The 14,086-nt window shown below is 36.7% G+C and overlaps 1 protein-coding gene across 10 annotated transcripts in view; it reads right to left on the bottom strand.

Moving 5' to 3' along the window:
- VPS13B (vacuolar protein sorting 13 homolog B) overlaps positions 1 to 14,086 on the bottom strand; it is a 436,747-nt gene that overhangs the window by 26,918 nt on the left and 395,743 nt on the right. For all 10 annotated transcript variants that reach the window (XM_061373228.1, XM_061373222.1, XM_061373223.1 and 7 more), the window contains 11 exons: positions 10,158 to 10,313; positions 8,685 to 8,948; positions 8,447 to 8,530; positions 8,116 to 8,291; positions 7,441 to 7,611; positions 6,594 to 6,795; positions 5,761 to 5,949; positions 5,217 to 5,363; positions 3,852 to 4,135; positions 2,202 to 2,329; positions 1,420 to 1,619 (listed from right to left, as the gene is read on the bottom strand). In XM_061373228.1, coding sequence (XP_061229212.1) covers positions 1,420 to 1,619; positions 2,202 to 2,329; positions 3,852 to 4,135; positions 5,217 to 5,363; positions 5,761 to 5,949; positions 6,594 to 6,795; positions 7,441 to 7,611; positions 8,116 to 8,291; positions 8,447 to 8,530; positions 8,685 to 8,948; positions 10,158 to 10,313 — 2,001 coding nt within the window. The remainder of the gene's footprint in view (positions 1 to 1,419; positions 1,620 to 2,201; positions 2,330 to 3,851; positions 4,136 to 5,216; positions 5,364 to 5,760; positions 5,950 to 6,593; positions 6,796 to 7,440; positions 7,612 to 8,115; positions 8,292 to 8,446; positions 8,531 to 8,684; positions 8,949 to 10,157; positions 10,314 to 14,086) is intronic.

Genomic DNA, 14,086 nt, shown 5'->3' with positions numbered 1-14,086 from the left:
CACAAGAATTCATAATGTTGATATTTCAGTTTTAAACTTCTGCTTATCTGAAAGAGATCTGCAATCATGCATGATGGAAGTGGACAAAAAAAGGACACTGAATTTTCAATACACCCTTATTCTAAAAAAACCCTTACTGATCTTAAAGATTGGAAATTTTAATTCCAATTTCAGATGTTATTAATTTTTGTAAATTAATAACATTTTCATTTAATAGAGTAAGTCCCTATCTGTGACTAGAAAGGTACTTAAGGTAGAAAGAGCAAGATCTTATAAATCCCAGTTGTTTCACAATCTGAACCAAGCATGTGAAGCTATTAGCTTATTCCTTACTTACTCATAGTTTCCTAAGAGAAAGATGGACTGAGAAATCCTGGGGAAATTCTCTACATGTAAACCCTAAAACTTTGTTAACAGAAGGCTACACTTCTTATTTGGAGAGTTCTTCAAGTAGACAATGATCCCCAAATGTTGTCTTAGCATCTAATTCCTTGTAGGAGCCACATACTTATAAAGAACCCTGGTCTGGCATAACATTAATGGCTGAAACTTGAAACCTCGCATTGCTTGACTGGCTTGCTGAATGAAACTGAACTACTTGCAATATAACATAACACTCAATAATCAAGAGCATTTTGTGATTGGTCCCCAGGGAAAACATCTGAAACTAGTATTTCTTTCAAAGGGCCAAGCAGTTTATGTTGATTCCATGTAAACTAATGACTTCAAAGATGGAAAAAATTCCCATCAAAAAGAATTACTCCAGTCAAGGAAGTTTTCATTTACCTCAAAACAGGAGAAAAATAACAGAAGGAAACAAAAGGGTTTTTTTGTTTTGTTTTGTTTTAAAAAGACACGAGTAGCTTCTGTGAAGACAGAGGGAGAATGACAGTGATGATTCTTACGAGATGTAAAGATAAAAATCCTGTGTTAATTAAGTTACCAAATAGAAGGATTTTCCCGGATCCTTTGCTTACAGGGGATTCTTTGCTTACAGGGGACAGAAATTGTCAGGACTGATCTTTCCAGGGAACACCAAGTTGATGAAAAAGAAGTGAAAAAATTCAGTGTTAGAAAGCCTGTATTTTTATGTAGCTATTTTAAAAAACAGCCAGTGAAGAAGGTAATCTCTATTCTAAAACTTCCACAGGATGGGGATTCGAAAGGAGAACTCCCAAAACTTAAATTAAAAAAAAAAAACCCCAACAACAAAAAAAATGCCCCCAAAACCCCAAGCCCAAAAACCCCAACAGCACTTAGAGGAGGGAGAGCTCCAAACACTTACCTAAAAAAAACCCCTAAACCCAACAGAGTTTAGTTAACCAACAGAGTATGCTTCTTGTAAAGCAACAATACACTTGCAGGTCAGAAAGACAACCATTTATGCTGTGAGCTAGTAAAGAGATTATAATGATTTACCTGTGTTCCTTGATTGTTGATGTCCACAAAATCACTCCATTCATTTACTAATTCATCATACGACACCACCTTCAGAAGAATGCTGGGCAACAAATCTCTTGTTTTGCAATCTGGATAGCTGGAGACTTGATGGTAAAGTTCATGATGAACTGAACATTCAGCTGGAATCCTTCTACAATAAACTTCAAACTTGGGTGTATCTGAAATTTCATAAAATATACAAGATTAAAACTTTCTAAAACCTGCACGAAATGAAAACTCACCTACGCTTACACAAACAAGGAAGTTTCTGTATAAAATATTACTAATAAATAAAAACATTACTTTTCTATTGGTGACAATTCTATATGTTTGGGTTTTTTTCCCTTTCTTTTTCAATACACCAAGATTTACATAAATAATGTTCTACTTATCACTGCATTAACATTAATATTTTGTGTTACACTTGTGAATCTTAGGAAATTAAAATGTTCCATGGGATTGAACTGATGTCAAAAGGACTCAACTGCTTACTAGTTTCCTACAGCTGAGTCACCTTGATGGCTGCAACTAGGGAGACCCAAAAGTCTGGAGTCATGTAAATTCATACTTCTGACCTCATACTTAGCTCCAATAGCTTCCAGGTTTCAGTATCTTCCAGAGTCTGTCACTTTCACATGGATCTTTATGAGGGCATCAAGTTCTTGTTTTATCAAAAACACATACTGAACTCAATTTTGCATTGGAGATACAGAAAAAAAAATCTATACTATAACACTGCACTGTTTCTGCATACTACCTACCTTTGAAGTTTTCTTTTACAAGCAATGGAACAGAGCACCTATTGTGAATAATTATACGAGGGCTAGGATCTTCTGTAAGTGTTAGGTATGTCACACCAAGATGCTCTTGGTAAGTGAGTGCTATAGCTCTAAAACAGAAGCAGATATATTTGATTATGCACGTTTTGGATGAAATCTTTACATATCATTACTCTGAACAATAGAAACATTCAAAATTAACATCTTTAAGATTCTTTATAATCAAGTTCTTTTTCACAAGTACGTATCTCCACTGAGAATTATACTGAAACAGAGAAATGCGTGGAAATAGCACAAAAAACAGTATTAGAGAAGAAATCACTTAATAGAGACAACTCATGAGTTAAATCAAGTATGTGTGCTTACAAGATGAGAGCCCTGGCCAGCAGAGATTTATATTAAATTAAAAACATGAGATTGTAGGTCCAAATTTTCAACATAAATCTTTAAATTTTTCCAGAAGAATTTGCACGCATACTTCCCTGATACGCATGAAGATATTTTTTAACAAATACATAGATTCGTAACTGACAGCTTGCCTGGAATGATCCCCAATGCTATCGCCCCTTCAAATGTTAATCTTATGGATCATCACTACATAAAGTTCTAAAATGAAAATAAATTAATTTAGTTCTACTTATTAGCTACATAAAATGTCCTCATGCATAAACACAAGTTCATGTTTTCTTGTGCAAATTTACTGGTTCTTTCTAAAAAAACTTCACCTCATGGTGATTTTAAAAATCCAAGCAGTCTGCAAATGGGATTAGGATCACGAGATTTTCTGTATCCATCTCACAATCATGAAGAAGCTTTTCCTTGCTCTTCCCATTATTTTTTTTTTAATCTGAGTCTTTATGAGAATCTTTAGTACCCACAATGATACTTCTTAGACTACAGAGGAACAGTATGAGGGTTTGAATGATATCAAGCACTTCAGGCAAGAGGAAGATCATATTGCTGGTAATATGTACTGATGTAGCTTCTTTAATTTCAGCAGATTGTTTCTTGTTTATACAAGTATAAGGATAAATAGATTCAGATACTAGGTCTGAGAACTGAAGTCGGGCATCTGACAAGTCATCGGACTGTTACTTTAAACTAGCTGGGTGCATTTGTTTGTAAGTAGAATGCACGTTTCGATTATTTCAAGCTTTAAAATGTGGAATTTTTTCCTTGTCTCAAAACAGTTTCATTCCTTTTTTGCTTTTCCTGCTTATTTTCTTATTATTCTTACTAAAATGTATTTTTACCTTCTATAAACAAAACCTAAATTTCTGTATTGTATCATTTCATACTGTCCTTGAGCACTTAAATTGTTACCCACAAATTGAAAAAAGACCATAATCTCAAAACCCCCCCTTTTCAAGCTCTTACTTTGTATGCATATAAAAAATAGCAGTCCATACATTATAAAAATTGTACAACTTGTACACAGTCATAACATGAAACCATTTATAATAAAAGCATCAAACCCATCAAAAGATAACAATTTTTAAATTAAAGTAAGGCTTGCCTCTACATATGGGGGGCATGTGTTACTCTGACTTTTGCATTAATGTCTTATGGCCTAGCTGAGGCTTTATAGCAACACGCAAAGATCATTATTCATGACTGTTCAGCATACAGTACCTGGTACAAAATCCACTTTCACTAAAGACCCCTGTGGGCACCGCCACGCTCTGTCTAGCGAACTCTTGTTTAATGACAGCTGGTAGACTCCACAGCTCCCAGCTCCCTGCGCAGCCACCTGGACTGAAACTCAGCAGCATGCGTTTTTCAGTAAGAGGCACCCCTGAAGTTAAGGGAGTGGTGTCTGACATCAGGTCCCAGCAGGGCACAGCACTCAGCACCTCGCTGGGTGGTGCCCCAGCGGGACTGATGCTGAACACCGTACTGTCTGGCGAATGGAAGTCCTGGGAAGAAAAAAGATGGTGGCAGCATGATGTACTGGCTTCTAACAGGAAGTTTATTCATGGTGACCTTGCACTGAACAATCTCAAGTAGCTAATGACTACAACCAACTAAAGGTTGCACTAAGCTGACTGCATTAAAAGCTGTTGGGCCAAAAATCTGTCTTTAGGTATACTTCTGCAGTTAACTAAGCACAGTTATCTACAGTCCAGTCTATATCACTCTACCAAAACCAATAGTTATATCACTGTAATAAAACCATGAGAAGAAAATCCATTTATAGATACAAAGCTAAAATCAGGTTTTAGCCTTAACAGTTTTCCAGTTCCCCAACCTGTAAGACTGCCATAAAATGAGTGATGCACAAATGTAGATACTGATGCGAAGAAAATTAATGCAGAAGGAAAACAAAACAAATAGGGAACTTTAAAAATTTGTTTACCTGCCAGCTCCTCTAGCAAGTTCAACCCTGAGAATTCTTTCCACATATTTTACTACAAATGTAATATTCAATAAATATGTACAAATGGTCGATTAAAATATATTGACCATGCATACATTTTGGTCCCTGCAAGCTAGTCCTCAGATACACTATGCGATTATTAGAAAACTGATAGTCATGATTTGATGCAGTTCACTGAAATACATAAACTTTGGGCACGTCTCTAGTTCTGCAGCTTTGTTCAGATAACTGGAATCTTCCCAACAGAATAACAAAACATTTTCAGCCTGCCAGGCCAATACACCTCTTTTACACGCGAACTCAGTAAAAATTCTGAGAACAATTTCAACAGCTACTATGGATTACGCTGCCTGTTTTACAGAAATGGCCATTAGTGCCTGAACAGATGGAGAACAGGCAGAACTAATTCTGCAATGTGCAAGAATCTCCTGCTTTGCACAGATTCCTGATCCCGGTTAATTACTGGAGTTGAATGTACCCAGGATTCTGTACTTTAAATAAAATACTTCAGCATTATTATGTCTAAAGAGTTCTGTTCAAGCTCTTCTATATGCAATTGAAACCATACAAATCTAAACATACTGCAGATGACAAGCAAACTAGTACCCACAGTGCTTTACCTCTTCTCCTGAGGGGGTTTTGGAAATAGAAAGCTGTGGCCTATAATAGATTTGATATGGTGTACTATTGATCACTGTTGTCTTATCTTCTATTTGTAGAATTTGTATACCCTGTCGAACCATCGAAGAAATGCAGAACTGACACAACTGTAAGATAATAAAGAAGATGATGAGGTCACACACGAAACCATAAAATATACTGGCAGATCTGCCATTTTCTTTTTAACTATGGAAATCCCATCTATATCCACACACTTTGTAGCTGGAGTCACACCAAATACTTTTGAAGTTGCATCTCTCAGTGTTTGCCAAACAAGATGGAAAATTTATTAATTATTTTGCAGGAAATATTGTATTATCTTGATGAGTTGGGCAGAATGATTTGGAGATGTAATTCTTTAAATTATACTTCATACACTGTTTATACTCTCAGTAACATAATTAGGGAGGAGCCTTCACACTGCTTACAATTGATTGCTTTCATTCTCTATTTTACTTAGTTTTTAAATGATAAAGTTATAAATCAGGATAATTTTCTTCTAACCTTTTGATGACCTGGAAAAGCACCAAGTTTTATCTCAGCTTCAACAAAACCTTCTTCGTCCAGTGCTACTACTTCCCCATTATCGGCATCCTTCCATTTTGGGGAGGTCATATTATGAACCAGTTTAATTGCCACTGATTTGTGCACAGTATTAGTGTTTGCCCAGTATATTCCAACCTGAAAAGCTTCCTGCAAGTGAAAAATGACCAATTATTACTTGTTGGCAGTTTGATACAGTTCTACAAGAGTTAAATGTAATTTCCAGTATGAAGTTAACCTCATTTTTTCCCTTTCTTCCTCCCAAAGAATCTTCTTTGTTTATAATTCATCCTATCTCATTATCCAGTGTTTCCTGCTAGCATATGAAATATGAAATGACTCAATCTAAACCGCTCTCAAGCCAAACATTCCTTCCAGGTGGTCAGCTTTGCTACTGTGCTCAATCCACTTCCCAGGGGCCGGTCAGCACAGCAGGGGCCAAAGCCTTTATTTGGCCTTTACAGCAATTTACTTGGGCTGCTAAACTATGCCCACATTACAGATTCATTGGCTGAATTGAGAGGGAGTAGGCTGCTTAATCAGATGGCATGCAGGTTTTGTTCCTGCAGTGAAAATTTTTAACTATGCATCTTCTAAGACATGTTGTTCTTCAAACATCGCTAGTATGTTGTGCTACCCACTTGGTGAGTCAGCATGGCAAATTTCTACTGTTATTTCTACTCATCGTATGACTAACAGTGACTGGAAAGTGGGAATCATCGGCATTAATAACCATTCTTCAGAATCAGAAGGTTTAGCAGAACTATGCCTATTAACATCAATGGTAAAGTTACCTCAAAGTTGGGAGGTATAATTATTTTCCCAGTAGGTACTTGAAGAACAATCTTCTCTCCTTCAAACAGCCACAGGTCCCACCTGGACTGATTGATAAGCAAAGCCCAGGGCAGAATTTCAATCAGCAGAGTTTTAACACATGGTTTCCACACCGACAACTTTACCCGCATTGGGCTATCCTGCTGGGAGAGTTGCTCATTGCTGTTCCAAAGCAAAAACAAACAAACAAATATAGTCAGAGCAATAATGAATTCAAGATTACAAATGATAAGCTGTCATTTTTGGAAATCTGCAAGGCTTTTCTGGTTCTGAAATAGAAAAACAACCTCTTCTTATCATCCTGGAACATACCCAGATGCTGTCAGACTGATCTAGCTATGTGCAGGCTACAAAGCCATATTTTTAACTGGATAAGCTCAACCTAATTTGGTCAATTAAAGAAATATGTTCACAGAATTATCACTATCCTTCAGAACTAAACCTGTAACTTTTAGAGTAATAAAATAACATTTGCATGGGGTTTTTTTTCAGCAACTCCCTGTTTCTGTACTGAAACAGCTGCTGAATAGACAACAGCCTCTAGAGTTGCAGTAAAGAAGGTGCATTCACAACAAAAAGATTAATTTTTTTTTAATCCATGCTGATGTTCACAATGTAATCAAGGGCAGCCCCTAGGCTGACTTCTATTTTTTCCTACCCACAACAGATTCTGCAGCTTACATACAGGAATCATGTAATTATTGAAAACATACTCAATGTTGATCACATATAGTCTTCTTGAATGTGATTTAAATTTATTTGAAAAGTCAATGAAATAACAATGAAGAAGGTTTAGCAAAGAATTACCTGTCGGAATCCTTCCTATTATATGGCCATGTAAGCTGGGGAGGATTAGTGGTGCCATAGAACTCGGACAGTATTTGGTTGACATTGCCACCTGGATGGGATTTAGTCGCTATCTGTTTAATTAGCGTGGTTGAAATAGGGACTGCACACTCTGATGGATCATCTTCCTCCCTGTCATTAAAAACAGATTCAGTCACTCACACAAGAAAATTAAGGATTAGTAGCATGAACATTTTCTTTAATGAAGCTTTCCAAGCTTACTGTACAGTAGGAACAATCACAAGGTAATCACAGATGAATCAAGTTACAATGTCTAACAACTTCCTGAGCATTAACTTTTCATGATACACATGAATTTGTTATGACACCATGATGACCTTTGTGTCTGAGACCCTAGAAACTCTTCAGTATTCCCCAAAAAATCTTTCAAGATCATTTAGGAATTTATTTTTCAAAACATAAACCTGTGGACTGCTTAAACAGAAAATGCTAATGTGCTTAGGACAGGTATACCAAATTTAGTATGTTCTGTCATATAATTTCAGGCCAGATATGCTTGTTCTATCTCCTTTGCATATGCTATGCTCTCAGAAACAACTCACCAGAAGTTACAGTGTAAATTATTCCTTCTTTTCCATACAAATGCACCATTTTCAGGGAAAGCGAGTATTTTACCTGGCTTGAAATGTCAGGTGGTGTGTAAGATCAGGTTCTATATTTTGCAGTGCTTTCTCCTGCCCTTTCCCTGGAATCACTTGTGTTTCAATCAGTCCCAAACTTCTTTTCTCTAAATGTATGATAATTGGGTCTGGAAGATGGCTCCTTACAATGAAAAGAGGGCTGAAAACAATCTACAAAAAGAAAAACAATTCAAGGCTAATTTTATTCCAGTATTACAGCTGTTGAAACAAGCTATTAATAAATCTTTCAAGTAGGTCATTCTACTCTTATTATATGACATGTAAGGCATAAACGTTTAGATTTCAGAGACATTAAGTGTACTTACTAGTCGTTGCTGTGCATTAGAGTTGGGCTCTAAAGTCAAAATGGTGCACCACACATATGTAATTGAACTCTTTGAAGATGGTACCTGTATACAGAGAGATCAGCAGCATCACACTAAAATTATTTCAGGATGATAATGTTCAACATTTTATCATATTAAGCGTAAGTCTAAATGCTAAATCCCCGGCTTTCTCAAACATTTTTAATGCTATATTTCATATACCTATTTCTAGCCATACCTGAATGACAGTGCTGTGTTCTGTATGTTTAGAACTTAGACATACATCTCGGGACCAGTCTTCATCTCCTGTAGCTTTCACACTCAGCTCAGTGAGCTCGTTATTTTCTAGGACATATGAAGGCAACTTCTGCTTGGCTGCGAGGCAGTTGATGTGTTCTTTTACTACGGCCTGTCCATCCTGGCTAATGTAATGCTGAACCACTTTCAGTTCAATACTTTCGGAAAGGTAACTACAGACAGTCTGCCTTCCACAGATTAGGATCTAAAACACAAAAATATGCAGCTCACATATAACAACGGTGAAAAAAAAAGGTCAAAATGGAATTATAGACTGAAAACCTGTACAAGAATGATCTCCTTATTTTAGGTTTTCCCAAGCACTGCTGAAGGCAATGACTGGTAAAACATTATTTTTGTTGGCCAAATGTATGTGCAATTTCATAGAAACGCAGGCATTAAAATGCCTGAAATATTGCTAACGCAGTATCCGGGCTTGAGAGAAACATGTAACGTATCCACTTTCGTTCCCACTGAACTCAGCAGTACTGCCCAAGGCTGACATAGCTCTGGATTGGATTTTAAGAGTACCGTGATGGTCTCTGTATGCTGAGCCCTTTTTGAGCAGACACTGTGAAAGGTTTCTACTGACGCCCCACTTTCCCGGCACAATCCAGCGTTCCAGACCTTTCAGTATGTTTCCTGTTTTAATGCTTATAATTCCATTAAATGGCTGTACCCTATTTCTGTATTTAAGTGCACCCACCTAGAAAATCATCAAATTAGACTCAGAGTTGTTGCTGTCCATCATACACAAATTCTTTATCATAGAACATATAGCTGACTTTTTCTCAGCTATATGAAGAAACAGTATTCCATGTGTATCCCTGTGTAACCACCTTCATTTGCTTTTCATTAAGGAGGGTGCACACTATAGCTACAACCTACCAAGCAAAGTCTCAGCAGGGCTTTCAGTAAAACACCAGGCACTGTTCTCATCTGAGAAGGTGTATTTCTGTTGCACAACATAAGATGCTCTGTCATATCCATGAGCTGAACATGTTACGTCCATCACATGCTCTGGCTTCTGCCAATGCAGGCTTCTGGACTGCAGTGTTATTAAAGATCTCTTTACAAAGATAGTATGTGAAAAGTCACTGCACAGAAGCCTATTTTCAAATGCTAATTGGGTCATTACTTCTTTCTCCTTTAACAAAACTGTCAAAACTTACAAACCATGCAGAGATGCTTACTAGAACATGTAAAATACATGGTGGCAACTGAAATTTTAAATGCTAATATACATATGAAAGTGAAGAAAAACTTGTAAAATCTCCCCAGAATGTCCCCAGAAGACTGTTATAGTTAGTGTGGGGTGTTTTTTTTTCAGATCACAGTAGGAGAGAATAAATAACAAGGTGACTAATTTGTGAATTGCCCATGTTATTTTTTCCAAACTGGATCAAATACTTACTTGCTTTTGCACTCCACTGAGCTGCTGAACTTTGATAATAAGTGATGCTGTCCGGCCCTTGTACTGAATGGTTCGAATAAAGGTCCCTGTATTGTCCACACTGAATGGTTCAGACCACCGCCAGTTTCCCCAGCCTTCAATACAGATGTGTAACAGCTGGAAAGAAAGCAATTACTGCTTCAATACATAACTGGGAAAAAAAAAAAAAAGCCTTGCAGTAGGCTAGGAATTCCCATGACAGAAAAATATTCTTGGCTTTAAAACTCAGCAATGCTAAGCACACCAGTTCGCTGACTGATCCAGTCGTTCTGAGATTCTGTGATTTCAGATACAAGGAGAAGAATCAAAAATACTGTAAGATAGCTCTGCATCATGCATGTCTAGAAATTACCTGCCATAACAATGTATTTGGGATGGTAAAAATCCAGCACACAACTGCTTAAGAAAAAACCAGTATGTAGACTAGAGAGATAAAACAGGAAATAAGAGGTTTTCTTTAGTGCCCTTGAAATTGTTCTATAAATCCACCCTCTTAATTATCAGCAAGGTGATAGGGAATGCAGGTCCAGGTGAAATTTCTGGCCTTCAGAATAAGAGAGAAAATTACAAATACTCTTCCCTTCAAGATAAAGATGAAAACCTGTATGTCTACGTGTACAGCTCACATATAAATGTGTGTTAAATGTAGAACTTAGTATATTGCTGAGAGATGGGAAATATTTCATTTCTTACACAAATGTGGTGGCAAGTTCAAGCTTGACTGCATGAGAAGAAATTTAACTGCATAATTATACTCCCTGTGTGATTTATTCCGGAAAAGGAGTGGCTTTTTTCCAGTTTAACTTAAATCACTTCCAGAGCAATATAGTCTTTCATCATTTGAAGAGCCTTTCATCCATTTACCCACCATACGCACTTACCTCTATCCCATGGAGATTCTTTAAGCCAGAGTAGTGAAAATTGGTACTGTTCCATGTAGGTCAATGAAGTTACATAAATTTACACCAGCTGAAGATCTGGCTATTTAGCTCTGTGTAGATCTTTTGTGGCTGTGCAAACTTAAGGATGTGAGTTACATATAAGGGATCAAAGCAATAAGCATTCTGGGTAAAATTTATTCTTTGCAGAGGGCCAGCAGAGAGCCTAAGCATCACTTAAGTCCTTTAAAACAGTTATATAAAGGCCTTGTGGGAATTCTCTCTTGAGGGTTGAATTTCACTCTGATTTTGGACATCTGTCATTAATTAATTTAAGTAATTGAGACCAGGATCAGGCCCAAATTATTTATACTAGCAAAAATTGAAACTTGTAAATATTACGTTCTCACATGATTTGTTTCTAGAAAGAGATAGCACTGGCCATGGGTCTGGCCAGATGGACTTAGTGAAGGGCTGGATGATGGGTTTTTTCATTGTTTTAAGAAACAACCACAGCAACAACTTTCAAAGATATTACAACTCAGTAGACTGTTTGCAATTTGTGGTATCCTCAGCACAAGTTACACACAGAACAATAACATCCATTCAGTGGGTGGCTTTTGAATTTGCAAGAGTGATGACTGTTGCATTCAGATTCAAATTAGTTTTATGCTGGAAGCACAAAGGCTAATATGTGCCAGTGTGAACATGGGCATGCATCTGGATGTGCACATGGCTGGGCAGAGCTTTATATTCTAGAATACACTGAGGGAAGCTATGCACTAGGACACTCAAAGTCGTAAACAAACACATCACTTTGATTCTTAAGTATTAGTTACAGAAAAGGAAAAACAAAACAAAACAAAAAAGTCCAACTGCAGTAGTTGGAATCAGTTCAGTTTCTTACAGAGGCAGCTGGGAATAAATCTCATCACATATGAAAACTAAGAGAAACAAGAAAACTGTTTACTTTGGAGAGACTGGTAGCTGGAAATGACAGCCAAATAATGAGAAAAGGTACTAAAGCTGTAAGGCACACAAAACATGATGTGCTCCAAAGACAGATGTCATATAAATGCCATAATTGATGTTTAGCAATTTTATGTAGCTCCAACATTAGGATGTCTCTCACCCTGTATAAACAGCTTTGCTCACGAGCTGAATGTTCCCAAGGAAGGCGCTGTCAGCTTTCCCTGAGCAGTCATTAGAACACGAACGTTGCCTTACTAATTTTCTTTGTAACATAATGATTAGACTGCATTTAACTTAATGGTTCAGAAAGCGAAACAAAAAAGATATACACATACATGCATTGGTAAATGCTACATACAACGGGAACAGCCTCTGTAAATTAAAGATATCCAATATATTTGTATTAGTGACATAACAATGTAAGAATTGGGTACTGCACAAGTTTATTTCTGAGCCAAGAAACTGCATTCCATGAAAATGCAAAGGGATTTCTGGGCAAATCAGTCATTTAAATGTGAGATTTCTGGAAAACATGCCTAGAAGTAATTAGCAAATGACACTAAGCGATACAGAGATATATGGCAGGAAATAAAAATTGAAGCAATTTTAGAAAATTAAGTAATCAGGTTTAACATTATTTTAGCAGAAGATGTCGATACTCAACAAGGCAGAGCTCTAAACCTGACCAAATACTACAGATTCACAGTAATTGCCATGAAACTCCCTTTCATTTATCACACTTTAAGTAAATTCTAAGCATTTATTAAATACTCTGCTTAGAGGAAGTTCAACAGGTACAGCTACGTATGGTACATATATTAGGAGAAAAGAGAAGTCATTGCATAAAGTTAAAAAAAAATATTCAATGGACTTCAAAAGCATTCTAATAAATATAATCCAGTGATTAGCGGCAATTTATAGTCTAGAGAGAATTTAAAACAGGCTGTCTATTGTACATGTGAAAACAGGCACTCATTTGTGTAACCATTTGATTTCTGCATTTTCGTTTAGGAAAATGGATAAACAGATAACACAGAGTTTTTTGTTTTGACTAGATTTTGAGGGGTTTGGATTTTTAAATCTGAGCCATTATAGATTTCTGTTTTGAGAAGGAAAGAAATTACCTTCAGGGAGGCAGACTAAGATGAAGCTGCTCCTATTGGAGTAAATGTCTAGAAAAGCTGTATTCTTTATAATGTCTCTTTACAGAATGCTTCTATGTATTCCTCAAAATTTAAGTTTTTAGCTAGATGTGTGAGTGAAGGATAAGATCTGAGTAAATAAGGCTAAGTGTCATATGACAAGGCATGAAGACTAAAATGGGGGATTAAAAATGAGACTAAGAAGGGAGCCTGTCCAGAAAAGGCAGCATTTTCCAGCTGTGTAAGTAATTTAAAGCTTGTGGCCTCAAAATGCTTAGTGATACAAATTTGATTTTTACTTTGCTTGTAGATCGACCAAAGTTAGCTTAGTTTCACTGTAGTTAGATTACATCTGTCTTCTAAGTGAAACTAGAAAATGCTTTTGGGGAAGAATAAGGGTTATTACTCTCAACTCTGAGAGACTGTGAGGAATCAAGTGAGGACCTGGTTAATGGTGTGGAAGTAGTCATTTTTTTCTAAGAGATATAAGACAGTAAAATAAAAGCTGTGATGACACAGAAACATGGAGGAAATGGAGACCTGGAGATGGGAGCTGAATTCCAAGACTTGAAGGTATAGCAAGTTTTAATTGAAAAATTAAACGAGAAGAATGATCAGTATTTTTTGGTTTTTGGTTCAGGATACAAGGAGGCTCTTGACCAGGATCACGATATGCCACAGTAAAATCAATTAGTATTTGGGAAAACAATGATTGAAATGTTCATTCTCCACATTGTCAGATACAATGACCACCAATTCAGTTTGAATTTCAGTTTGGCTTAATTTTCTCATGGACCTGGGAGATCTGACTGGTTCTACATCACTGGGCCTTGTAAGACAGTACAGAGCATGGGAGAAAGCAATTGCCATCATTCCATGCTGGCTAGTAGCAAAAAAT

Source organism: Neopsephotus bourkii, unplaced genomic scaffold, assembly GCF_033783945.1.
Source record: "Neopsephotus bourkii isolate Nb327-2 ecotype Australia unplaced genomic scaffold, CSIRO-AGI_Nbou_v1 NB_1630, whole genome shotgun sequence".
Lineage (NCBI taxonomy): Eukaryota > Metazoa > Chordata > Aves > Psittaciformes > Psittacidae > Neopsephotus > Neopsephotus bourkii.
The sequence above is the reverse complement of the archived record's forward strand: the minus strand, read 5'-3'. Positions and strand labels throughout refer to the sequence as shown.